The 26,328-nt window shown below is 40.6% G+C and overlaps 1 protein-coding gene across 1 annotated transcript in view; it reads left to right on the plus strand.

Moving 5' to 3' along the window:
* HOMER3 (homer scaffold protein 3) overlaps positions 1-26,328 on the plus strand; it is a 948,052-nt gene that overhangs the window by 182,992 nt on the left and 738,732 nt on the right. Inside the window, exon 4 of the mRNA XM_044054824.1 lies at positions 23,502-23,612. Within this exon, the coding sequence (XP_043910759.1) occupies positions 23,502-23,612 (111 nt within the window). The remainder of the gene's footprint in view (positions 1-23,501; positions 23,613-26,328) is intronic.

Below are 26,328 nucleotides of genomic sequence, written 5' to 3' on the forward strand. Positions count from 1 at the left end.
TGCATACTTGCAATACAGCTGCAGTCATACTTTGTAAGCTTACTGAGAACATATATTAGCAGATCTCATTCATACTTTCTACCTGTATTGGTATTTTGTATTCTTAGTAGGCACCTGCACTGGAATTTTGGAAAAATAATACAAACTTGTTCTATATTTACAGTTATACCATGGGTTGTTACTGAAATAAATTACTCTGAGTAAGTTTAATGTGTTGGTTAGCAATCAGTATACAAAACTGTTAAGCTATGGGTTCTAAATGTTGGTATTTTTGTATTATTAAAGATAAGTAAAGCATATGACTAATAATTATCTTGGCTTAAATTCTTGCTTTCATCTGAGAAAGGTTGTTGTTGTGTGTGTGACTGTGGAAGTAGACTTAAATGATGGAAATGTTCTGAGTTGGGCAGTTTTGTCATTACTGGTTCATGCATTTTGTTTCATTGCCTACTGGAAAAATGTTCAAACAATAAATTTAAAATGAGTTCTTCTAACTTAAGTCCAACAAGTATGCTGTATTATACAAGGAATATAATTTAATAAAGTCAGGAAGGTGTATCAAAGAACGCATGTATGTTTCTTCTTTTGTGTGCAAGGGGCCAATGATTTGAAAACAGCCCAAAGGTAATCTTTATCCACCACTGGCCAGATACATTTTCTTTGAATGTGGTGTGGGTTTCAATGCTGTTTTAATTAATGTGAGTTTCAAGGGCAGAAATGTTTTAATGTCAAGCCTATTTTCATTTTGAGACAGTATTAGTTTTACCAGATCATGATGTCTATTAGTGTTTCTGCATTATTGTGCTGCTGTAAAAATAAAATCCAAATAATCATTGTAGAAGTAAAGCAGTATGCATACATTAGTGTTTTTGGTAAATGGGGTGAAATAGCAGAGTAATGGGACATTGGAATGGCTGCAGGGGGACTCTGGTGCCATATTTTGGTTGTCTGTTCTTCATTTTACGATTGAAAGTTGGCATCCCACAATTCCACTGGAGTGGGTGGGGTTTCATAATTATGTATGCAAATTAGATGTTAATCAGTGTACAGATTTGTACCTATTTTTCATGGGCCTTGTCTAGATTTTTGATGTTTCCAGGTTGAGAGGTATGGTAGCAACCCATATCCCGAGGGCAACCAGTGTGATAGCAGACAAGCTCAGCAGGGCAATCTTGATGCTGCATGAGTGGTCTCTGAATCAAAGTAGCGGAACAGATTTTCCGCAAATGGGGACAGGCTTGCTGTGATCCGTTTGCCAGTTCAGTGCCAAATGCAGCAGCTACTTCTCCCTTATCCCCACTCCGGGGCAGTCATCGAGAGATGCACTTGTTCACAATTGACCTCCGGGACTTCTTTCTGCATTTCCCCCCTTTCCGCTCATATCGAAAGTGATCCAGAAAGCAAAGTCCTTGGGAAACAAAATGATTTTGATCACTCCTTACTGGCCTTGTCAGATTTGGTTCCCCTTTCTCAGGCCTCATCTAGATGATCCATGGACTGTGGACCCAGTTCCAGACCTCTTTGACATACGTCAGGTTCCCTTCACCCCTGCTTCCACACCCTCAACTTGACAGCGTGACTGTTCCACTTCCACCTCTAATCAGGCTTCATAATTTTTCACTTGCAGTGACCCATATCCTCACGTCTTCCCACAAACCTTCCACATGGAATTTGTATGCTAGGAAATGGAGAGGATTTTCTATGTGGGCAAAAGAGAAAAATGTAGATCCTTACACAGCGTCCATCCCCTTGGTGTTAGAAATACTAACCAAACTTTTCCATCAGGGATCAGCTGCTGCTACAATTAAAGTTCAACTGGCAGCGATATCCAATTTTCATGTGGGACAACATGAGCCTAATCTGATGGCTCACAGATTGTGTAAAACTTTCCTTAAAGGCACTACCTTACTGAGACCTCCCTTTCAGGAACCTGTATCTCCTTGGGATCTAAATTTCGTTCTGTCCGAATTTGCTTCCCTGCCTTTTGAACCTGTGCATTTGTGTGAACTGAAGTTTCTGTCTTGGAAGGCCATTTTACTAGTAGCTATTACATCCGCTAGAAGGTGTCAGAGTTGAAAGCACTGTCAGTCAAACCTCCTTACTTGATTTTTCATAGAGACAGAGTTTCCCTTCATACAAACCCTTCCTTCATCCCCAAAGTTTGCTCTGTCTAATTTGAACCAAAGTATCGAACTGCCTGTAATTTTTCCTAATCATTCAAACAGTGCAGAATATAGATTTCATCAACTTGATGCTTACAGACAGGGTTTTACCTACATAGAACTAAGGAATTTAGAAAATCAGACCATTTGTTCATACCCTTTTCTGAAACCAGGATAGGTTTGCCAGTCTCTAAAGTAACTCTATCTAATTGGATTTCCAACTGTATCTCTTTTATCTACTCTTCCAATGGAAAGAACCTTCTGTTTAAAATTAAGGCTCATTCCACAAGATCCCTATCCACATCTGCTGCCTTTCAAGCCAGAGTTCCAATTGACAGTATTTGTGCAGCAGCAACTTGGGCTACCCCTCATACCTTTATTACTCATTACAAATTGGATTTGACCTCAAGGGGTAGAGCCTCCTTTGGTTCCACGGTTCTTAGGAGTATATTCCCATGAGCCATCCAAGAAAATGGTGCTAGGGACACTCGCCCATATGTAAGAATGAAGGCGAGATAGGACTACAGAACATAAAGAAGTTATGTACTCACCATAACATTCCATGTTTTTAGTCCATCTCGCTCTTCATTCTTATGAACCCACCCACCTACACCCGTCCATGTATCCTCAGGGGATTTGGAGACAGGATAGTATTGCCTTTGGTAGGGTGGAGACCTTTCATCTTTGTTGTTCCTTGTGGATAACCTTTCTATCACTTTTATAGTCAGCAGCAAACAGGATCTGGGGATTCTTACTAGTGCACTATGGGATACCTACCTTGCCACAGGCCAGCTAAGAGACTTTGAGCTTTGTAATCGCTGAGTGGCTCCGAACCCATATGTAAGAATGAAGGGCGAGATGGACTACAAACATGGGACGTTATGGTGAGTACATAACTTCTTTTTTTGTTGTGGAGCTTTTCTCCCCAGGTCACTGCTGAAAATGGGGTTTTTCAACCCAGTTGGACACTACCCAGTTAACGATTGTAAATAAATAAATATCTTAACCCTGTTTGTCTGGGTCTCACTCAAGGCTTCATCCTTTAGCATAGTGGAGCAAGGTGAAAAGATTGTTTGAAGGAACTCCTATTACCTCATGTAGCATTCATTGAACTGATCTAGCTATGGACTGCTAATAGAAAGTTGAAACGAGCTGGGATTGTCATTCTCACTACTGCAGTAGCCTTTTGGCTGTATGGGTTATAACCTCCCTAGGATACCATTGACCAGCTTCACAAATCTCTGGCTGTTCCCCCACATCTACACTTTGACTGCTGATAGTCTAGCCCCTTGGAGGGAAGTCAGCAGTCAGAGTATAGAAAACTTTAGGACTTTCTTGCTACCTTGAAGTGGCTCTGAGGACTCACAGGAGCAGCAATCATCTTCAAGCTTCATTTCTAGCAGATAAGTCCCGACAGGGGAACCCTTCTACACAGAATGTATTGCGGTTTAAAAAAATGTTTATTTACTGACTAAAAATGGTATTTTCCCTTAAAGAAATATATATTTTTCTTTACAATAGCTTTGGGATTATTTTTTTTATCGTGGGGGTGAATTTTTGTTGTAAATATGTACTGCTTGTGAATACTTTGAGTTATATGTATACATTTAAGATCAGGAAGTGATTAGTTTGTAAGAATAATATTTAAAAAGTCCCTCTATTTTTGGGTCTTTGTGCCCCATTGTTTATGCCCTTGTCTAGATTTCTTGTTCTAAGAGGTCGAGAGATATGAGGCAGAGACACTGACACACACACACACACACACACACACACAAACACACTGAGTGATCGAGCAATCCCAACAAAGGAACAAAAATAGGGACAGATTTGCTGTTATAAACTTGGTTCTTTTATATTTAGTATAATTGTATATATAAAACTTTATATGCTTATCTTCATTTTAGGGGTCAAATAGGTTTAGTGGCTCCCAATGAATTTTTATTTGGTGGGAGAGGGGCCAAAAATGGCTCTTGATAGTGAAGGTTGCAGACCCCTAGACTATTAATTTCTGATAAATTTTTGCATTTCTGCTTGTGCTTTTACTTTGGAAACTGGACGTGTGTAGGTGAGTGTATGGGTTTGTGCTGATTATGAACACTTGTCTGATAACTTACTTTCTATATGACTGCGGTATCATTCCAGCAATCAGACTTCTTCTTCAGCTGTAGTATGGATACTTACTCTGGTCCTGCTGACTTTTCTCCTGCTGCACCTTTAAAAAAAAATACACGCAACCACAGGCTCAGACAGTGCCTCATCCATTAGTGGGTGACGCTGTAGTGTCCAACCATTGTTCCTCAGACTACTTCCTTGCTTCTCCGAGTTCCTCTGGTGGAGCCCCTTCAGCCATAGATCTCAACCTGCTAATAGACCAGTATGGAACACAGACCATAGCAATGTGTGACCGCCAAAATGTGGAACACCCTATTTTCAACTGGGTGAAAAGCGTACCCTGGCCATGGCCTTTCAACCAGAATATACCATATGTAAATATTTAATAATACACACACTCTCTTGCAGATAGATATAGAAGCAAAAAGACAGTGGCTCACTTATATAGAAAAACTCACACAAACACAACAGCAGTAACTTCACCGTTGATGTAATTTATGTATTTCTTTATTCATTCAGAATAAAACATCTAAGGATACTCTAAAAAATTAAGTGCTATAACTGCTGACTACAGATGGTCACACACAAAGATGCAAAGGCACAGATACACAGGTGACCCACCACTTACCCACTCACAGAAACACAATTTGTGCTATTTTATTGACCCAGTACTTCTAAGATGTTTCATTCTGATTAATTGAAGGAAGAAATACGTGCATTGCACCAACAGTGAAGTCACTGCTGTCAGACACATGCAGTCCAAAGCATTACATCTCCATTCCTACCAGCAGTATGATAAGGATCACTGTCCTCAAACTTCACATTTGCTTCAGAAGTGGTCTGGATTGAGCCAAAGAGAGGTTAAGGCTAGTCCAGTGGATGTGCTTAAAGAAGAGAGGAATTGGTGGGATAAAAAATAAGAAATAAAATTTAAGTTTTTTTTAATAAATTCATTGTCTAATTTTATATTTTTTCCATTTTAGTTGAGTATTGCAGGTGAATACATTCCATGGAGCAACTTTAATAGGTCAGTGTTTGAGCAAAAAAAGTTTTTTGGAATATTGTCAGGGCACAAAATAAAAAAAATGGAGTAATGACTAGAGATAATTAGATACCTTAGAGGTGGTAGACTACCAAAGAAAACTTATTTTATGGAAGTGTAGAATAGATGGCATTGTTGCTTCCCTTGGAGCCAAAAGATAGCATTTTACAGGTCTTAATTGTGAAGCTTGTAATCTTAAATGAAATTTCAGCTTTTGATTATCTAGTTACTAATTTATTAAAATAAATGTGAGGGTATTATTTATGAACTCTGTGCTGCATATTTCACTTAGTATAAATGTAAGGTGTTCATTGTCAGGAATACAGTTAGGCTACTCCAGTAGGATGTAACACAAAAATGAAGAAATATATTTGTAATCCTACAAATTAATATAATTTTTCATTTTAAGTTCATGACGTGATCAGTTTGAATGACCGGGTGGTAATAATGAATGTAAACTGCTCTTTTTAAGAAGGTAAGTGACAGATATGGTTAGATGATGGTCATTTTTCTTCCTCTCTTTAAACGCAATTTGCCACAATTGCCCTTAGCAAGGGGGAAAAGTGGCAGAAGTTTGTTTTCTCTTGTTGTTCGTCCTTCGGGGTGTCATAATAGACAACCCTGAAGCGATGGACTTCTACACGGCATTTCGATTGGCTGCTTAAGGTCAAAATCATTCTCCACTTAGCTCCTTTCTCTCTCTTTGCTGATTGGCTCCCAAATCATAATTGTAGCCAATCAGAGAATGAAAAGCAGAACCACTGCTGTTCAAATTGGAACACTGCTTCACTTCAGTGTCAAATGCTGAGCTTTCTGCACAATGAGGTGCGGTTGAACGCTAAGCCTTCAGCTACCATGGACCGGGGATTAGCCACTTCCTCTTAGGCTTTTCCAGTGCTCAGTCTGGGCATGGGAAAAGCATCAACTTTGAGTCTGGGAAAAACACCCGGGGTGGTTCTTTTCATGGTGGCCAGAGAAAGAGACCTCTTGACAGGGATGAAGTGTCATTTCCTAGTCTGTCTTCTTCCAGACTGGTCTCTGCAAAGAAAAAAACAAACGGTTGGTTGGACATTATTCATCTGAAGACAATTATGTCTGCTCACAAAGATGATTTTTTTTTTTTTTTTATCTTAGCTGTGCAGTTATTACATTCTGTTCATCGTGGTGTTTGGAAATCTTTACAAGAGGGCAGTGTCTGAAAGAAATTCCTGAATGTTTGTCAAATAATTCTGACATTGAGAAAGGCAGAACTGTTTCTCCTGCAGATTCCCAAGACCAAAACTCTGATTCTGAGGAAATTTGATCCTGCCCATCTTCCTTGAAGGATTTTTCTTTTTCACAGACTATTTCAGGATGTGTGAGTTTGTCCTTCTGTATCACTGTTGCAGTATTTATCACCTCTGGAATCTCCTGCCAAGGGTAGCCCAACATCCACCTAGTATACCAAAGCTTTTATTACCAAGGAGCATCATATGTCAGACGTATGCTCCCCACACAAGCATAGGGCATAAAAAGGGGCCCAACCCAGAACTTTATTGCCACAAACCTGAGCGTGATTATCATACATCGGTCTGAACATCCTTCACCTTGCTGGTTAAAATGAGACTGTGTCTTCAAGATAAGTACCCAGTTGGGGTTCCTTTTTATTTTTATTCTGTTTTTCAGTGGGTTACATGTCATCCAAGAAAGGGGAATGACAGTGTGAGAGATGTATTCTCCATAAGGACCACCATTATAGGTGCCTGTTTTGCTTAAGTGTGTCTCACAACCACATTCAGTGTTCCATCTGTTAGGCTTTTGTACCCAAGACTTTACGTAGCCATCTTTCCTCCCTTTCCATTTATCTTAAGAACCGAGGTCTCAAGCTGTTAGCCCAAGGTACCATGACAGAATCTGCTTGCCCTGAGGTACAGCCCTTGCTCAAGAAGAAGGACAAGAAATCTAGGCCCAAGCCTGCTTCTCTCCAGCATCTACTGGACATCTCTCTTGAAGTGAATGAAAACCCAGAGGACAGTCCGGTCTTGCCACTGGTTTCTTCTGCTGTGATCTTCTTGGAGGCCGGCATGGAAACTGCTTCTCATACGTCCTCTGAGGCCTTTAAAATGTCCTCCATAGACATGGGGAGGGACCTAGCTGATTATCTTTGAGGGGCCTAAAGGGATTCCTCAGATCCTTGTTAGGGAAGAGGTGCTGGGTACCTTGACTGAATCCAGTCAGGGATCTAAACCATCACATTATGTCAGGGCAGACATCTCCTTAAAGAAAAGACAGAAGTCTAAACATGTGGTCTTGGCTACCAGAGATCCACAAAGAGAATGGCAGGACTTTACTCATGGCTTGTTCAATGCTTTGATGGCTTTAAAGCCTCCTCGGGGTTGCAGTTCCTGCATCCCCTTGGTCCTCTACCCTAAAAGGGCAAGGGACCCCGAGTCCTCGGATGAGAATTCTGATGCTGATTCTTTAGCCTACTCCTCTCATTTACCTTCTTCTTTTGACTTTTGGTCAGAGGAGGAGGAGGAATATGCCAGTCCCTGATCCTTCTTTGGAGGAACTGCCCTTTGGAGACATTTCAAGTGGCATTGCTCCCAGTTATCGGACGTCCAGAAAAGGTACTATGAGTTTTTACAAATGGACTCTCCTAAACCTTCTGCTGCCACTTCAGTTTTGGCTGCTTGTTGGTTACCTTTCCTGCATCTTCCCTGGCACCAGACTTCGAACTTGTAGCTCCTAAGAAGTCTGACAAGTTCTATAAGGTGTTTGATGCCTGCAAGTTCTTATACAAATGCCCCTCTTCTGATCCAATGGTGATTTTTGTGTCTACTGATAAGTTTTCTATGATGTCCTCTTCTGAGTTCTCCAAGGGTATTCACCAAATGCTTAGTTCCAGTATTCACTTTTTGCAGGCTTCAGGGCATTCGGATGTTTCCCTATCTGGATGACTCTTGCTTCAGGTCCCATCCCAAACAAAGTTAGTGCAGCATCATCATTTTACCCAGCTTGTATTGCACAACCTGGGGTTTACTGTCAACCTTTAGAAGTCAGTGTTGACTCCATCTCAGGATTACATTTTTTTAGGCTGCAGGATCCAAACTGTTCCAGTGCTAGCCTCTCTTCCGCCTTCCAAGGTTTTGTATGTCACAGATTTTCTTTCCCTGCTTCCCCTGTCCTTTTTTCCAGCCAGGGAATTTCTCAGGGCTGTTGGGGTCATGGCTTCTACCATCCCCATGCTTCCCTGGGCTGGGCTTCAGTGGTATCTCAAATTAGTGTGGCTTCAACACTACCACCTGCTAGACTGTCTAGTTGCTCTGCTGCCTTGTCTTAAATTTGCATTTCACGGGTGGATTCAACAGATATCACTCAATCTAGGTGTTCCTTTCCAACCTCCTCAGCTGTCCTAGGAACTCTTCACAGTCGCCTCATAGCTGGGGTGGGCAGCTGCTTCAGGTACCCTAAAGCTAAGGGCCTTTGGTCCCCTCAGCAGAGGGCAGATTGCATCAACATCAAGGAAATGAGGGATCTCATTTTGGCTCTTCAAGCTTTTCCACTCACTCTAAGTGCCAGGTCCCGTGAAGATTTATAGAGACAACACCGCAGTCATGTGGCACATCAACAAACAAGGGGGGGCATGAGGTCTTACCTTCTTTGCAGACTAACCCTTCAAGCATGGGAGATGGCCATCAGTCTGCAGGTGAGCAGTTTATATACCTTTCAGAGCACAGTGTTATGGTAGATTTTATCAGTTCCAGGACACAGCCTCACAAATAAATGCTTCACAAAGATGTATTTCTGGACATAGTTCATCAGTGGGTTATTCCTGAAATGGATCTCTTACCTCCCCTCTGAACAGGCAACTCCTTCAGTCCTTTTTTCAGAGTCTGAAGTCCTTAGGCTTGGAAGGTAGATGCAATGCCCTTCTCTTAGGAGGGAATGTTTATGCCTTTCCTCCTCTACCTCTTTTTCCTAAAGTCCTTCACAAGATTAAGAAGGACTCTCCAAGAATCTTGTTGGTGACTTCCTTTTGACCCAGACAGCACTGGTTCACCCTGTTATTCCATCTGGCCAGGGGCAGTCTTAACAAGTTATTTCATCACATGGACCTTCACACCCAGGACAGCCGATCTCTCCTTCACCTGCCCAATCTTCAACTACTTTAGATGATAGGGTTTTGATTCCTTTGACACCAGTTTTCTGAGCAGGGTCCTGCAGGAGGCCAGGAAACCCAATACCAGAAAATCTGGCATGTCCAAGTGAAAGGGATTTTCTGTCTGGTGTCTTAAGCATCACCATGATCCCTTTTCAGTGCGGGTACTCTTGGTTCTTTCTTACCTGTTTGAACTGCTACTTGTTGGCTTGGCATGTTCACTTGTCAGTAGTCTCTATCTGCCACTAAATCCTCCACTGGCCTCTAGATTTGAGGTCAAGCCATTTTTAAAAGGCATCTTTCATCTTGGATCCTTCCCAAGAAAGCCCATTGCCCCATCTTGTGATCTTAATTTTGTTCTTGAAAAACTGACTGCTTTCGAATATGCCACTTCTTTGCAGCATTGCATGTGGAGGACTGCTTTGTTGATTGCTTTAATATCTGCCTGACTGGTGTCTGAACTCCAGGCCTTGATGCTGATCCCTCCTTTTCTGTTTTTTCATAGAGATAAGGTGTTTGTCCATACAAACCTTTCTTTTATGCAAAAGGTTCAGTCTGTCTAGCCTCCCTTTTCCCTTCTCCATAGCCTGCTAGCAAGAAGGCTCTTCGTTTATTGAATTTGCTTAGACAGCTCAGATATTATTTACCCAAAACAAATGCATTTTGTAAATCTGACCAATGTTTTATTTCTTTTCATACCAGGACATTAGGTTTGGCAGTTTCTAAGGAAACTATCTTCTCCTGGATTTCCGAGGCCATTTCTTTTTGTTATTCTTTTCATGGCAAGCAGTTACTGCTTCTGTTAGTACTCATTCTACTGGGGCATTGGCTTCCTTATGGGTTCTCTTCAGTGGTTTGGACACCAACTCCATTTTTGAAGCTGCTGCTTGGTCTTCTGTTCACAAATTTATGACGTCCCTTCTCTGGACCAGTGATCAAGAAGTCTCGTTCCTCACTGTGGACATCGGTGAGGGACATTCCCTTGGAACAATAATGGATAAACCGTGTTTTCAGATGCAGTTCTCTGCACCAAGCACAATTTCCTTAAGAGTACACAGCACATACTCGTCCTGGGAATGGGTTTGTCGTCTCTCTCCAGGCTCCAAACAAGACTCCCTACTGACACAGCTATAGAGTTAACTCTTCATCAGAGTGTTCCAAGCAAAGTCCTTCACCCCCTCTCTGTGAAGTCAGTGCTCTGTGTCCCTGTTCCAAGTAGCTGACAGCACTCTGAGATTTGATTTTCACACACACACTCCCTCCGGGAAAGGATGGCACAGCTTTACCAGCTATTCCCACCCCCTGCCAGACTATAAGATAGATTCAGTTACACCAGCCAGCTGTTTTAAGGCTCTTACAAGGGTACCCAATTATACTGAGTAAAATTAATACTAATACAAATAGTAGTTTTTGACCAGTGCAGCAAGGCTTTCAGGAGTGACCACAGTGTCACTAAATAAATATAAGTACTCTCAAAGGTTAAAATATTCTCTAAAAGACTAGCCACAATGAAAAGTTTAAATATATTTAATAATAATAAAAGACAATGAAAATACTAAATATTTATGTACAATCAACACCAGATTTTCAATCACAGGAAATATTAAAAATAGCACAGATGGATAGAGTCACACAGATGCAGAAAAACAGTACTTAAGTAATCTCACTATATTTTCCCTGACTGATCTAAAGAATTTCTTTTCCCTGTTTACTTATTAAAGCAAGGCAAGATGAAGTGGGTAAGTGATCCTTCTTAGTCCGGCTTCAAAAACTGATGCTGTGAGACTTCCGTCTCATCTAGTATTAAAACATCTTTCTAGTGCTGAATTACATCGCATACATCTGGTCACCGGACTCTGGTTCCTACACTACTCCCTTACTGGAAACTAAACTGGAATGTAGTACACGTGTTACCACACACGCACACAGCTTTACTAAGATGTGTTATAGTATCTGGAAGCTATAAAACCATTTCAGAATTTCATGCTTCCAGGGTAGCAATTAGTTCACCCCTAAAGACAATACTATAGGATTCCTAGTCCTAGCTTTCACAGACATTTTGTCACTGGCTGCAATCAGAACTGTAAGATACAATCTTTATGGCCTAAACCAGGTAATTTAATTTCAAACTATTTTTCAAAGTGAGCTGGGCTAAGATTAACCTCTTTTTTTCTAGTATCCTTTGTTAGTGTATTAATTTCAACAGCTACAATATAGTCTGACATTCCGGTGTATTTCTTTTCTGTCCAGCAGGACCCACTGTTGGTACATTTTTAACACAAGCAGCTTTAGAAATGCATTTTCAACACAAGCATCTGTACAAATCAGTTTGATATACAAGTGACATACAATTCTTTACAAAACACCAGCTAGCTCTGCTGGCCTATGTTACAAATCCAGTGCCCTACCTCTCCTGGCATAGCTAGCAGTACCTCACATCATCACAACATTCAGTAAACATTACAAATTGGATGTCTTTTCCAGAGCCAGGGCAGGTTTTGCCAAAGGTATTCTTTATCGGTTTGTGGAGGGCTGCTCCTTTGCCTTTATCCTCCTTACCTTCTTAGTAGCTTTTGTACTCTCCCAGAGGGTGATGAATACTGCAACAGTTATATGAATGGACATAGTACAGTTGTATACAATTTTACCATAACAGTACATGTTCTTTTCACTGTTGCAGTATTTGCTCCCTCCCTCCCTACCCCCTGTTCTTTCTCTTTTTCTATGGGTGGTATTTTCTTCCTGGCCGAGAGGTGGTTCTTCTCTTCCTTCCCTTTTCTGGATGCACGTGTTCTCCTGGGGCACTTTGGTTGTGAGTTCGTACATCACCTTTATGCCCTAAGATTGCACAAAGAGCATATGTCTGACTTGTGATGCTCCTAGATAATAAAGGCTTTTTTATGTTAGCCCGATATTGGACTGTCCTTGGCAGGAGATCCCGAAAGTGATAAATATTGCAACAGTGAAAAGGTTCACCTATTATGGTAAGATTTTACACAACTGTACTTGTTTTGTGGGAACACGTGGATGTTTCTCCAGAATTGAGGAGATGTTATATGTTACAAGTGGATGTATCATCACTCCTATTTTGTCATCCTTGGAGGGTGTTTTTAATGCTGCCTGAAATAATCCTGGCTCTCAACCTTTAGTCCCAGAAAAGGGTAGAGAGAGACTTTAAATAATTCATCAAGCTAACACATTGTTTTCTCATGTTAGATCAGACCAGTTGCCATTTTGACCTCTTCACTAACTGGAAACAGACTTTTGTTCAATACTAACCCTTCACCTGTGGACAAAAAAGGTAAGGTATTTAACAAATTTGTTAAGATAATTTTCTTTTCTTCCACTTTAGCAAATGGAAAACTCCAAGTCACATATGTAGATGTTTATTCAGAGTTATGTAGACAAAAATACTCTGCCATGTTTTCTTCAGAAGGTAGCTCCTGTATAGGTTCATAGGTTCATAGGTTTATACTAGGCTATCTGCCCTAAGGCAGTTATAAGCCTAGCCCAAATTTTTGTGGCTTACGCCACCCCTTATATGAAAAAATACTGTGCCCATTAGTTTGTTGTGCCTCTGTCCAGCAGTGACACAGATATGATTCCCGGGGTAAACCTACGATCTCCCATCCACAGGTCTAGATTTCTCTTGAACAGAGTCAGCGAGGTGCTCTGCCTCACATGGACCGGGATTTTATTCCACAGCATAGGGAGTCTCTGAGTGATAAATCTATCCCTCCAGCACGTCCTATTTATAGCCGTGCTAAGGTTTAAGTCGCTTGCTCTAGTGGTTTTGTTGGATTTGGATTTTTGAGGTAGAGCATGTCCATTAATTCCAGGTTGGACATGGCCTTGTATGTCAGGCACATGTCACCTCTGAGCAGGCAGTATGCGACTGAATAGAGCTGGAGTTTCTTCAATCTGGCAGCATATGACAGATTTTGGAGTCCCTTTATCCTTTTGGTGAGGAACTTTTGGGGTCTCTCCAATTGCTGCAGATGTCGGGTGAGATACATCCCGAATGGGGCATTGTACTCGATCATTGGTCTGATAAGTGAAGAGTACAGGGGAACAATGACCTCACTAGATCTGGATGTGAATCCCTTCATGATCAGGTGGGCAATGTAGAAGGTCTTTCTAACCACTTTAGCAATGTGAGTGTCAAAGAAAGGCCACTGTCAACCTGGGTCCCCAGATCCCTGATAACCTCTTCTGTGCTTAGTGGATTGCCACCTATATGGTAGCTTGGGGTTACCTTGTTTTTCCCGAAGGGTATGACTATACATTTTTGGCGTTTAACTTCAGGCCATGGCTCTGACACCAGCTATCTGTTTCCGTGAGTCCCTTCTGAAGGATATCCGTGTCCGATGTACTTTCCACTATGGCATCCAGTTTGCAGTCGTCTGCAAACTTTGTCAGCCAAAGTCCTCCCATGTTGGCCTGTACTTCTGAGAAGTAGATGCCGGACAATAGGGGGCCAAGAACCGAGCCCTGTGGGACACCACTTGTGACCGGCTTGGAGTCTGACACAGCGCCAGCAACTCTAACCCTGTGGGTTCTGTCCTTAAGCCAGTCTGCAACCCATCTCGTGACATATGGGTTTACATTTAAGCTGGTAAGTTTTTCTACAATACCCGAGTGGGGTATTGTGTCGAAAGCCTTTGCAAGGTCAAGGTAGGCTCTATGGACTGCCTTGCCCTCATCAATGGTCTTGGTGACTGGTCTGAAGAAGTCGACCAAGTTCAAAAGGCATGATCTTCCCTTGACAAAGCCAAACTGGGTCGGGTCCAATGTCTGCAAGTCCCCTATATCTTTGTTTATGAGCTCCATTATGATCCTCTCCATAGCTTTGCAGACTAGACTTGTTAAGCTTATGGGGGTAATTACCAGGGTCCGTGAGGCGCCGCCTTTGTGGAGTGGGACCACAGTTGCCGTACGTCACTCCTTGGGCACGTATCCTGTGGTAAGGCTGAGATTAAACAGCTGCCTTATGTGCGGGTTTAATTCCTCATTTAGCTCGTATAGCACACAGCCGGGGACACCATCCGGTCCCATTGATGCTGTGTTTTTAGCTTTAGAGAGCAGCTTTCACCTGCGCATTTGAGATGTTCGGGAGGCTACACTCGGCTGGGATAGTTATCTCTCCTTTGGGGGGGGAGGGGGGTGAAGTTTGCACTGAACCTGTCTGCCAGTATGTTGGCAATGTCTGTGGGTTCAGTGATTTTTGTATCATTTTGGACTAATTCTGAGCATATCTGGGAGTTTCCACCCAGGTTCCTAACATAGCTGAAAAAGGCCTTATGATTTTCCTTTGAATCCATGGCAATTTTTCTCTCAAAATTGGCCTTAGTTGATTTTATGAGTGCTCGTATTTTTTTACTAATAATGATCAGGGTGACTTCCCTTTTATGGATTTTGTTCTATCATGTAATAGCTTTCTCCTCTTATTGTAAAGTTTGTTAATGGCTGGGGTCCACCAGACTGGACGTTTGCCCTTTGTGGAAAGAGTCTTGGTTTTATTTGGGATTGCCTGATCCATGCAGTCCTGGAGGTGTTCATAGAAGGCATTTGTAAGGGCTTCCGCAGCTTGGGTTGTGGTTTCCTCTGGCTCAGGGGCCTTGAAGGATACCACACCAGTCTTGAGTAGTGTGAAGTTTGCTTTAGAGAAGTTCTTCACTATGGTCTTTTTTGTTTGGGATGGGGGCGGGATGTGGATTTCCAGTGAGATTAGTTTATGATCAGATCTCACCAATGAGGGATATACTTCCGGTGTGGAGCATTTTGTCCCCATGTTTGTGACAATGAGATCTAGTATATTTTCTTCTCTTGTGGGAACAGTGACTAGCTGCTCCATGGCATTTGAATTTATGAACTCCAGGAACCGTTGGGCTAGAAAGTTAGGGCTTGAGTAATGTTCCTAGTCTATATTCGGGTAGTTGAAGTCACCCAATATGATGGTGTTTGGAGATACATTTATACCCTCCAGTGTCTTCAGGAAGGCTGTGTGGGGTTCCTGAGTTTGAGAGGGTGGCCTGTAGCATGCTACAATTTGTAGAGCAGTTTTGCCTATGGTTAGTTGCACCTGGATGGTTTCCGAGCTTGCGTTGCCACCAACCTGGAGGTGTGGGTATCCTTTATGAATATGGATACACCCCTCCTTTTGTGGTGTGGTCCGGGTTTTGGGGCGGGCATGATATGAGGTAAAACCTAATAGTGCCGGGTGCTCTCAGGAGCCTTGAACCAGGTTTCAGTTACAGCACAGACATCGATGTTCTCCATACTGAGAAGGGCCTCGAGTGCGTGCATTTTGAGATTTAGACTTCTGGCATTGAGCAGCATTACCCTCAGTTTCTTCCCATTTTTGTTTTCTAGGGTGGTAGGTTTAGAATTTGAGCCTTGCCTAAAAAGGCACTATGGGAGTGGCAAGAGGCTTAGCCAATATCCGGAATCCCAGGGTGACAGATGCAAGCCGTCCCTTATGAAGCAGCGTGGCTTGTCAAGCATGTCATCCCAGGCAGACAGACACTGGATCCCCTTTGAATGACACCAGACATTAAGCCAATTGTTAAAGCTGATCATCTTGTCTCTATATTGTGGCATCATTCTTGGTGAAGGAAGGATACTGCTCAGGGTTAGGGTCATACCTGCCTGGGCTACATAATCAGAGAGCTCCTCTATGTCTCTTTTCATGTAGTCCAGGGAGGTGCGTCTCAGGTCGTTCACACCAGCATGGACAATGACTGTGTCATATTTGTACTTGCCGTGGAGTGACCCGAGTGCTTGTGTTATGTGGCGGATTCTAGCGCCCGATAGGCAGCTTACTGTGACCCTCTCCTTGTTCAGCCTGGTGAGTGGGGCGTCAGTGTGTCTGACTATGGAGTCACCTATGACAAGTATGTTTGGTGTTGTATTTGGCCTTAAGGGCTGTGACTGCTTTGCACACTGCTTTTGTGGTTTATGTGTTGCTTGTGGGGTGTCTTGAGGTAGCAGTTGTTTGGGTGTCTGCTTTGGAGGCCTCTGCTGTTTAGGTAAATTTTACTCAGAGCCTCCGAGTATGTCTTTGTGTGTTTATGTGTTTGATTCAGTGGAGTGGTAGCATTATGTGAGGCTGGTTTTGTGGTGTGTGTAGTTGCCTTCTCCTCCTGTCTGGTCTTGCCAGTCCTGAGTTGAGAGAGCTCAGCCTCCAGTTTGGCTAAATAGCTGCATCTCTCACAAGTATTTGTGTTATGTGGGAGGAGGAGAGGGTTGTCTGTGTACATGAGGCAGTTATAACATTGCCTCAAGATTCCCAGATTCACCAGCTGGACCGAGAGGAGATTGACAACTGACCTTTGGACATGCTAGAATAATATTGGGAAATCCTTAATTGAAAACAAGGGCCAGTGGGGAGTGAGGGTGTAGTACTTTTAATTTTTAGTGCTGACTTATATAATTGCTTTAGTGAGCAAGTGCCAGGTAACTTGAGTGCAATGTGTTACAAGTAACTAAATGCAAAAACGACAAACAGTAACTTTCTTTCAAGTGAAACAAGGAAATAAGTACAGTAAGCAATGCAGAAATCACTAGTGATCCACAGAAGCTGAGAAGTTGCGTATTAGGTGGAATTAGCTTCCAGGGAAATAACAAGCAAACAAACAACAAGCATATAAACAAAGCTAGATTCAGCAGGCCTGGATCTAGTCTATGCTAGAGCAAACAAGGTGAACCAATTTCAGTAAGATACAGTTCAAATATTTAGGCACTATAAACCTTTAACCAGAAATTCCCAGCTCAGAAGGGCAGAGTCCAGCCTCTTCTCCCACAAGAGTGCAGACCACGAACCTTCTTAATGTAAAATAACTGGCCTGAAGCCCAAGCGCCTAAACCAGAACTAATACACTTGGACACTGGGCTCTCAATCAGCAGTTCCCAACTTAGAAGGATGAAAGCTACCTGTCCTGCCACCACAGTGCTTGCCACAAACCTTCCTAATGTAAAACAACTGGTCTGAAGCCCAAGTGCTTAATCCAAAAGACTTGAATGATAGCTACACTTTAATCAAGTTACAACCAAGCAGTAATAAATACCATTGAATACTTTAGAGAATGTCTGGAAACAAAGCTAGATCCAGCAGGCCCGAATCCAGTCTATGCCACAGCAAACAAGGCGCACCAAATTCAGTAAGAAACAGTTCAGATATGCATGCACTATAAGCCTTTAACCAGAAATTCCCAGCTCAGAAGGGCAGAGTCCAGCCTCTCCTCCCACAAGAGTGCAGACCACGAACCCTCTTAATGTAAAATAACTGGCTTGAAAGCCCAAGTGCTTAAACCAGAATTAATACACTTTTAGAATAACAGACACTGAGCCCTCAATCAGCAGTTCTCAACCTAGAAGGATGTAAGCTACCTGTTCTGCCACAACAGTGCAGACCACAAACCCTCTCAGTGCAAAACAACTAACTGGTCCGAAGCCCAAGTGTTTAAACCAAAAGGCTTAGAATGAGTTACACCAAGCAGTAATAAATACAATTGAGTATTTTAAGATGATGCAAAAGTAAAAAGAAGTAGGTAAAAACACAAGTACAGTAAAAGCAGATGAAATTTTTTTTTTTTTTTTTCAGTATCCAGTATTTAAACTTTCTTCATATGTAATCCCTGGAACCTCTTCAGATGATTAGAAACAACTCCACAGTGATGTAGTACATAGCAAACCGGGGGGCACCAGGGCTTACCCTTTGTGCAACCAGGTTGGCTGTGATGGTTTGGGAGATAGCTTTACAGCCTGCCCACCTCTCCAAGCCTCTTACATTCTGTCAGAGCAAAGTATTGTGTCAGACAAGCTGAGTAGGACAGGAAAAACCCTCCTGAATAGAAATTGAATAAGGAGAGTCTTCCAGCAATTCACCTAGTTGTGGGGAGCACCTTAAATAGATCTGCTTGTCTCCTTTCAAAATAAACAGCTGGACAAATTGTGCACCAGGACTTATTGCAAGCAAGCCTGAAAAATAGGTGCATTTTCATTCTTGTGGTCGGGGATGTTCCTTTATTCATTTCCACCCTTTCCACTGATATTTAGGGTACGTCTGAAGATTTAGGAGGACTCTCCAGAAGTCATTTTGGTGACTCCCTTTTGGCACAGATAACATTGGTTCTCACTTCATATGAAATTGGCCAAGGGCAGTTACCACAAGCTTCCTTACAGACTAGAACCCTACTCACTCAAGAGAAAAGGAGATTGATGCACCCTGATCCCAAACAGCTTTAAATAAACGCCTAGATGATTCAATGTTGATACTTTTTAGGCACGTCATCATAAAGATGTGCAGAAGGTACTAAAGGAGGCAAGAAAACGTACTACTGGGAAATGTTTGCATGTGGAAAAGATTTTCTAGTTGGTGTCTAGCCACCTACCATGATCCCATAAGGGATTATATATCATTAGTTCTGAAATATTTGTGTGAGTTACTTTTCTCTGACCTTTCTTACTCCTCTATCAAAGTTTGTCTTGCAACCATTTTAGCATGCCTGCCAGTGGAACCTTTTCACCTCTGTTTTTGGAAAAAACATTGCTGAAGGGAGTTTCGCATCTTAGATCCCGTAGAAAACAGGTGGCTTCTTCCTGGGATCTTAACTTTGTGCTGGAGTAGTTAACTCTGTCTCTCTTTGAGCTAGCTCATCAGGCAGATTTAAGGGTCATTGCATGGAGGGCTTCTACTTATTACTTTGATAGATCTGCAAGAGGTGTATCTAAGTTGCAAGCTCTGATGGTTGGTGAACCCTGTCTGGTCTTTCATAGAGGTAGTCACATTAAGAACAAGCCCCACATTTAAGCCTATAGTTGTTTGAATTTACTTTGAATCAAGCCATCAGTCTCCCTGTGTCAAAGCAGACTATTTCAAGATGGTTATCCTTGGGTATTGTTTTTTGTTATTCCCACCATGGCAAATCTATTCCAGGCAGTATCAAAGCTTGTTCTTCTAGAGCCTTCGCTTCTACAACTTCGGAATACCAGAAAAAATAGATTCTAGAAACATTCCACTGACAGCAATAGGGTCCTCTGTACATAATTTTACTTAGCATTACAATCTAGTTGTGATACCTTTACTAAGCACTGCAAACTGGATTCCTTTTTCAGATCCAGGAAAGGCTTTGTTAGGACCATTTCCCTGGGGCTCCTGGATTCTTATCCTTCCTTCTCCCCAGTAGGATAGATTTTGATAATCAGTCCAGATAGTCAGAAAGCCACTGCAGCAGTGAGAATAATGAACAGTTGTGTACTTTGTACTTGGCATAACAGTAAATGGAGTCCTCTTTCCTACAGTAACATTTTCGTTACATGGCTTGTATCCTGCCAAAGCTCTTCCTACCACATCTTTTCTCTGCTTCTTAGCTAGGCCTCAGTGCAGATATTTTGTGACAAAATGCACACACGTGCACAAAAGCTACAGCTTACAGTTGAACATTTTTTTTAGCTCGCATTACATCAGTACAAAAATATTGCAACTGAAACAATAAATGTACTAAAACTAAAAAAAAATCCATATTATTTTTGAATGAAGTTAATGGTTGACTTCTGATTATAAGAAGGTTTATTCTACAATCTCAAATGGTATTTTTAATGGACTTCTTTTTTTTTTTTTTAATTGATATTATTTTTGTTAGTCGGTTCCCCCAGTTTGGTGTTCACATCCTTACCTTTTATGTAAAAAAACTGCTTCAGCCCTGTGATTTTAATAGAAAGGATTCATAGCTTTTCATGCTGCTTCAGTTGATTTGACTGAAAGCTACTAAGTGTAACACTGTACTCAGTAATGGGTCATATTGGTGAATTATAAAGTGGTTCATGGATTAATATGTAAGCTTTAGAATGGATATGTTCTTTTTTTCTGACTTTGAATGATACACACTGGTCAAATTTTAAAATTCTCCTTAAATATTTATTGATGGTAACATTATTTTTATGATTTGGTCATTTATTTTGTAACTATAATTTCTCCTTTTGCCAGAGCTCATGATGCTGTATTTATTGATATTAAAGGTAAGGCCATTTATATTGCACCTGTTATTTTTTTGTTGTTCTTTTCTTTTTCCTGTACCTTTGGTGAAAATATTTGTGACCCACTCTGTGTAGTTTTCAGCATATTTGGTGATTCAAAGCCAATTTCACTTTTTTTTTTTGCCTGAGAACAATAGTCCAAAACTAAGTGGCCCCTGCACAGTCTTATAGGACACATCAGGTGACACCAGTTGAAATAGACAGGTAACCCAGCTCCAATACTCACTTGTGTTCTGCTAGTTAACCTGGGCTTATTTTAACCAAATTCAGTGTTTTTAATTTATAAATGATTCCATTATGTGCAGTAGTGTTGAATGCCCATGTTAGCATGGTCAAAATAAGCAGTATGTAATGTAAGTCCTCCATCAAGTGCTGTTTTATCTTTTCAAAAATGGCAAGATTTGTAAAGCAGGATATGTCCTAATTAAATCTATCCGATTCCCATATCTAGCAGACTTAGGTTCCCTGTGTCATTTTGGATAAACTGTGCTGTTACTCTGTACATGATATTCTGTAGAATATTGGTCAGGTAGATGGGTCTGGTCTGACACTTGTCACCTTTGTGAATTGGTATCACCACAGCGTGTTGCTTAATGTCAGGGGCATGCTCATACACCAAACATTCTCTTTAACAGTAATAGATGTTTCTGAATTAAGAGGTTTAGAAGAGGCGAGTTAGTGCGCTATCTTTAGTTTCTGGCACTACATTTATGATTGCATGGATGTCTGCACTTTCAAATGGCAGTTGTCTCAATTAAGACAGACGGCATTAAAGCACTGGACTGTCCTCTTGATATAGAGGAGAATACACCCACCTTTATTGGAAACTGTACAGTGCAGCACCCAGCTGGATCCTGATGCAGTGCTCATAGTAATATAGTACTGTTTAAGAGTAGTAAGTAAAAAAAGGCACAATAGATTTGTACCCATTTTTTGCTTATCTAACACTGGAAGCAGTTTGTGCTGATTGAAGACTGTGGCAGAGGGCATACCACAGGGGACTGTCCTTTGTTGGAGTTATTGGCTTGGCAAGTCTGTGAAAATGGCTGCTTACTATAATTATAACAGAATATGGAATGAGAGACAAAAATGTTAAAAAAAAAAAAAAGTGCACTGGACTTATTATGCTTTGTGTCCAGCTGTGGAAAGTATGTGGAACATTTAAAATATTAATTTTTCATTTTCTTGTTTATTGAATGCTGTTCATTTGCAAAGATAATTCTAAAGCTTTTATAATGTCAGTTATTACAATTAAGTATAGAAAAACTGCATTCCCACCAAGCTTTGCTTAAGAATGAGCCTCTTCTTCGCCTTAATTTGATGCATAAAGGGATTAAATAGAATTATGTAAATGGCAATCAGATTCTTTTTCCCGTTACAGTGCTCTCCTTCTAATTAAATGCTTGTAAAGGTGAGAAAGTGTATAGATGTGTGATTCACTCTAGTACCATTACTAGATTTAAATTAAGCTTGCAGAATGCATGGCAGCCTCATCCCAGTTTATGCAAGGAAGTAACCACTTCTGTAGTCAGAAAAGCTTACTGAAGCCGCTGCAGTCCCACGAACTGTGTTAGTGCAGTAACCCACTAATGTAGAAGGGTGGAGTCACTGTTACAAATAATGTAGTATGCTTTACACTCTGGTATAACACAATGGTATTATGTGGAAAGTATTCACAAAAGTTTTGACTAAACCTAAAATTTAAGCATTAAAAAAAAAATAAGCATCTTTGTAAAACGTGTATATTCTGATTTACAAATCTCAGTTGATGGCACACAATGTGGCATTCTGTGGTATGGCATTCCATGACATTTACTGTACTGGCCATTCTGCTTTGTGTATGTGAAGTATATTGTTGCACCAGCATAATGTGTGCACTCCTGCTTTATTTCTGACTATTTGTGACACAGTGTACAATCCCAGCAAGAACGTTTTTTTAGCAGTGCAGCTAAGTTTTTTTTTTGTCTGGTTTGTAGTCTCTCATTTTCTTTCAAAACTACTCTGAAAGACTTTCTTGCTTAAATCCAGGATAAACTGTGTCCCTAAATGTAAACAAGTACCTTTTCATTCCTTTTATCTCCTCCTCTTCCTTCCTTCCTACTATCTAATACTCTTCCCTGATTTTCTCTGTAAATATACCATAACCCTGTTTTTCCCCACACTCCATATTGCAATTCCTATTTGTATTGGACTAATTTACCTTTAATTTCTCTACAAACTATCTAAAATTTCTCTAAATATTAAATGATTCTCGTATTTCTTGTATCGATTTTTAACCACTCTTTTATATTGTTTAATTTGTTATAGTTATTTAAACTGAAGATGTTTTTGTTTTATTTTTGAAGATTTTAAAATTATTGTTCATAAAATGTTGGCAATAATTTGGAGCTTTTCTCCCTGGGCCCCTGCTGAAAATAGGCTTTTACCCAGTCTAACTTTCCCAGTAATCAAATGTCAGTGAATAAAATAAATAAATATAGGCCTGCATGCAGTAATAGCATGCCCTTGACAGTTACAGACACTACTGATTTTGTGCAGATTGTTTACAATAGCAAACCAAAGATGAGATGACATAATTTTTGAATGATGTATCCAGTTTGTAAATTCTTCACTAGCAGAATATAATGCATTCCATTAGTTATGTAGGGTGACAAAAAGCAAAAGAAGGAATAGAGTTGCGTCTGATGCCATTGACTGCAAGTTGGACCCTAGGAGACAGAAACTTACAATCAAATCCCACAAAATGACCTATGTTAATTTTTCTCACTAAACGGTCCTATTGAATGATTTGTCCTTGTGTTTCGTGAAAGTTGTACAGAAAAAAGGCTCCCACTGGAAAGGAAGGATGTATGTTTGAGCTTTGGTTTCCTTGTACAGATTGTATGCAAGTAGAATATATTTAATTTTTTTGGGATCGGGTAGTTGCTTTGAGTATTTCACCTGTTTTGTGAAGAAGCATTTGTTTATTTTGTTTAGTAAAAGACTTAAGGGTTTTCTTCACTTATAGTTTGCAGAGAAGTTTCACGAGGTCAAAGAAGCAGCCCGTTTGGCAAGAGATAAATCTCAAGACAAAATAGAATTGACAAACCCAGCTGTAAGCCTCACATCCCCACCTCAGGTAAAGGCACATTTATTTAACTTTGATTATTCTGGTCAAGTACAGCTTACCCATGAAGTGATGGTTTCTGGACATATCTTTAAAAAAAAAAAAAAAAAAAAAAAAAAAAAAAAAAGGAGTTTTTCTACATTCATTTTACTTGGCACAATGATGTTTCGTGTGACACCTGCAATATTTTTTTCCAGGGAATATAACAATGGATGCAAGAACTTGCCTCACAGAAAGAGAAGTAATGATTTTTTGGAACTGCATTCCTTGAAGATATTTTCATGTATTGTTGAAAAGATCAGTAGTAATGCTTGCAATCATCCACTGCACATTTGTGATATGGTTTAGCAGCAAGCTGTCCTTTTTGCTAGAAAGTGATGGATTTGGACATGTGATTTGCATACTGACAGTTAAAAATAGTTTTATTTATGTTATTGCTGTGTAGCAATTTTGTTTTAGATTTGGAGTGGGAGAGTAAAGAAATAGCAGGAATTGTAAGATTTGCCATGGTATGTGGTAGTGTAGCTCTAAGGGTTTAAAAAGTTAACCTAATATGTATTCTGGAGACTTGAACTTAATCTGTCTGTCTATAAGCAAGTCAACCAGATAGAAAATCATGAATTGCACCTGAAAAGTAAGCTTTCGGCTTGCAGATCTCGCCTAGATATTTTTCAGGTTTTAGCATTTGAAAATGTATTCACCAGGTGTGGAGCGAAGGAGCAGACTCGTAGCCACGTGAGAAAGCCTCTTCTTCCAGCTAGAGCTTACTTTGAGTAAGCTTTGAACCCTGGATCGACTATTGCTGTAGAAAGGAGCAGCACAGCTCTGTTGTCTACGCACCTGAATCTGATGCTAAAACACCACAAAGCATCAATGTGGGCCTGGATTCAGAAAGTAGCTGTGCATATTAGCTAAGTAATGTGTTATTGGATATATAACTAGAAGAAACGTAATATAACATGGTTAGAGATGTTATTCTGAGCATATAGTTGATTTATTTAGAAATAAGCTGATTTTCAACCTCTGCTTCCCTTTTGAATCATATCATTTTGAAATGCAGTTTGTTTGGCTTTTAAGTTTTCTTAGTAGGAAGCTTCCAAGAGACATGCTGTGAGTTGCTAACAAACTTCGTCTTGCAGTCCTGGGCCTGATTCTGTCAGGTTCCATGTGTCTGCTGCGTGACTCCAAGCATTACAACCCAGGTAGCCCCCCAAAAGATGTGCTTTTACTGGGTTAAGAAACGAGGACAAAATAAACATTTATATATTTTTCAGAGTCTATGACTTGAAGTTGTGATATATACCAAGCATCACTGCCTTTGTTTAGTTGAACAAGTGCTCTTTAATATTTGTAATGTAAGAGGATGAGAGTTTTGACCCTACATGAGTCCGCCCCTAAATTACTCGAGACCTGCTGGCTGTTAATGAGTTAAATCCACCAGGTGCAGTGTGTAAATGAAGGAAAGGACATCCTTGTCCCACTGTTCATTAATCTTCCTGCACTGTAGAAACTAGGCCATGGAAACCTAAAAATATTGCAGAGACCACAAATATGTGTGCTTTTGGGGGAGGGGAGGAAAGGCAGAGAGGGAAACAGTATGAATTGCTGTCAAAATACTAGCTGTTAATTGTAGCTCCTACTTTACATGTGCACCAGCCTACCCAGTGCTGCAGGCTTGCTTGCTTTTGACAGCACTGAGTGCAAACTGTACAGAAACCTTTTTTTGTTAAAAGTACCAGTGTTATGAACTTTATTTTCCTTCTTTAGCTAGATCATGGCATAGCGTCAGTGGGTATGTCTGTGTTTTATGGGAATATGCACAGTATTTTGAAATTGTTTCCTTACATGCTGATCCTTTGTTAATCTCCCTTTTTTCTTTCTCATCAGTAGCTCAATGAAACCTCTGTAATTATCTAGTATTATAATATCCAACATTTTACTGCTAGTACTTGAGAAACACTGCTGCTTTTGCCTTGCCGCTTTTTGTTATGGTTGATATGAGCTGCATGTGTTGCATTGTTTTCAAGTGCTGTACTTGGCATTGTGGCTTTCCTAACCCTTCCTCGAATTACTTTTTATAACAAAAAAAATAAATAAAAGTGTCCTCCTTGGGTCCGTTTCATACCTCTCATCCTCTTAGAACAAAAATCGGGACAAAGCCATAAATAATGGGGAACAAAGGACTAAAAATAGGGACACTTTTTAAATATTGCTCCTACAAACTTAGGAAGTTGATAGAATAATGGGTTTTACTTTAGCATGCATTTTCTAAAAGGTATCGGATCTGAAACTCAAATGTTTGTCAATATTTTCTGACTTCAACACTCGGTGATTTACCAACTATTTGCCAGAAAACCACAATTTTATGAGAAACGGACCAAAAATATGAGGCACAAATCTGGACATTCTGCAAAAATCTGTACATTTGAGACGTACTTATTCTTATAACAAAAATTAAACAGCATCCTGCACTGGTTAACTTCTCTATTTCTCTGCCTGATATTAGTTGTGTAATACATATCACCGATCAGAGCTTCTGAAGTAGCGAGGGAAAGTGTAATTGTGAAAACCTGCAAGATGCAGATGAGTTTAGTTGAGGGCTGGTGTGTCAACCTTCCTTAAAGTCTTGGTAGCAGATGTCAGGCAAATGGTATGCTTCTGGACCTTCTTTCCTTCCCCCAAGGATGGACAACATTGCTGAAAAGGCTTACCTCCTCTGTCTTTTACT

Source organism: Protopterus annectens, chromosome 13.part0 (genome assembly GCF_019279795.1).
Source record: "Protopterus annectens isolate FY-2018-M chromosome 13.part0, PAN1.0, whole genome shotgun sequence".
Classification (NCBI taxonomy): Eukaryota; Metazoa; Chordata; order Ceratodontiformes; family Protopteridae; genus Protopterus; species Protopterus annectens.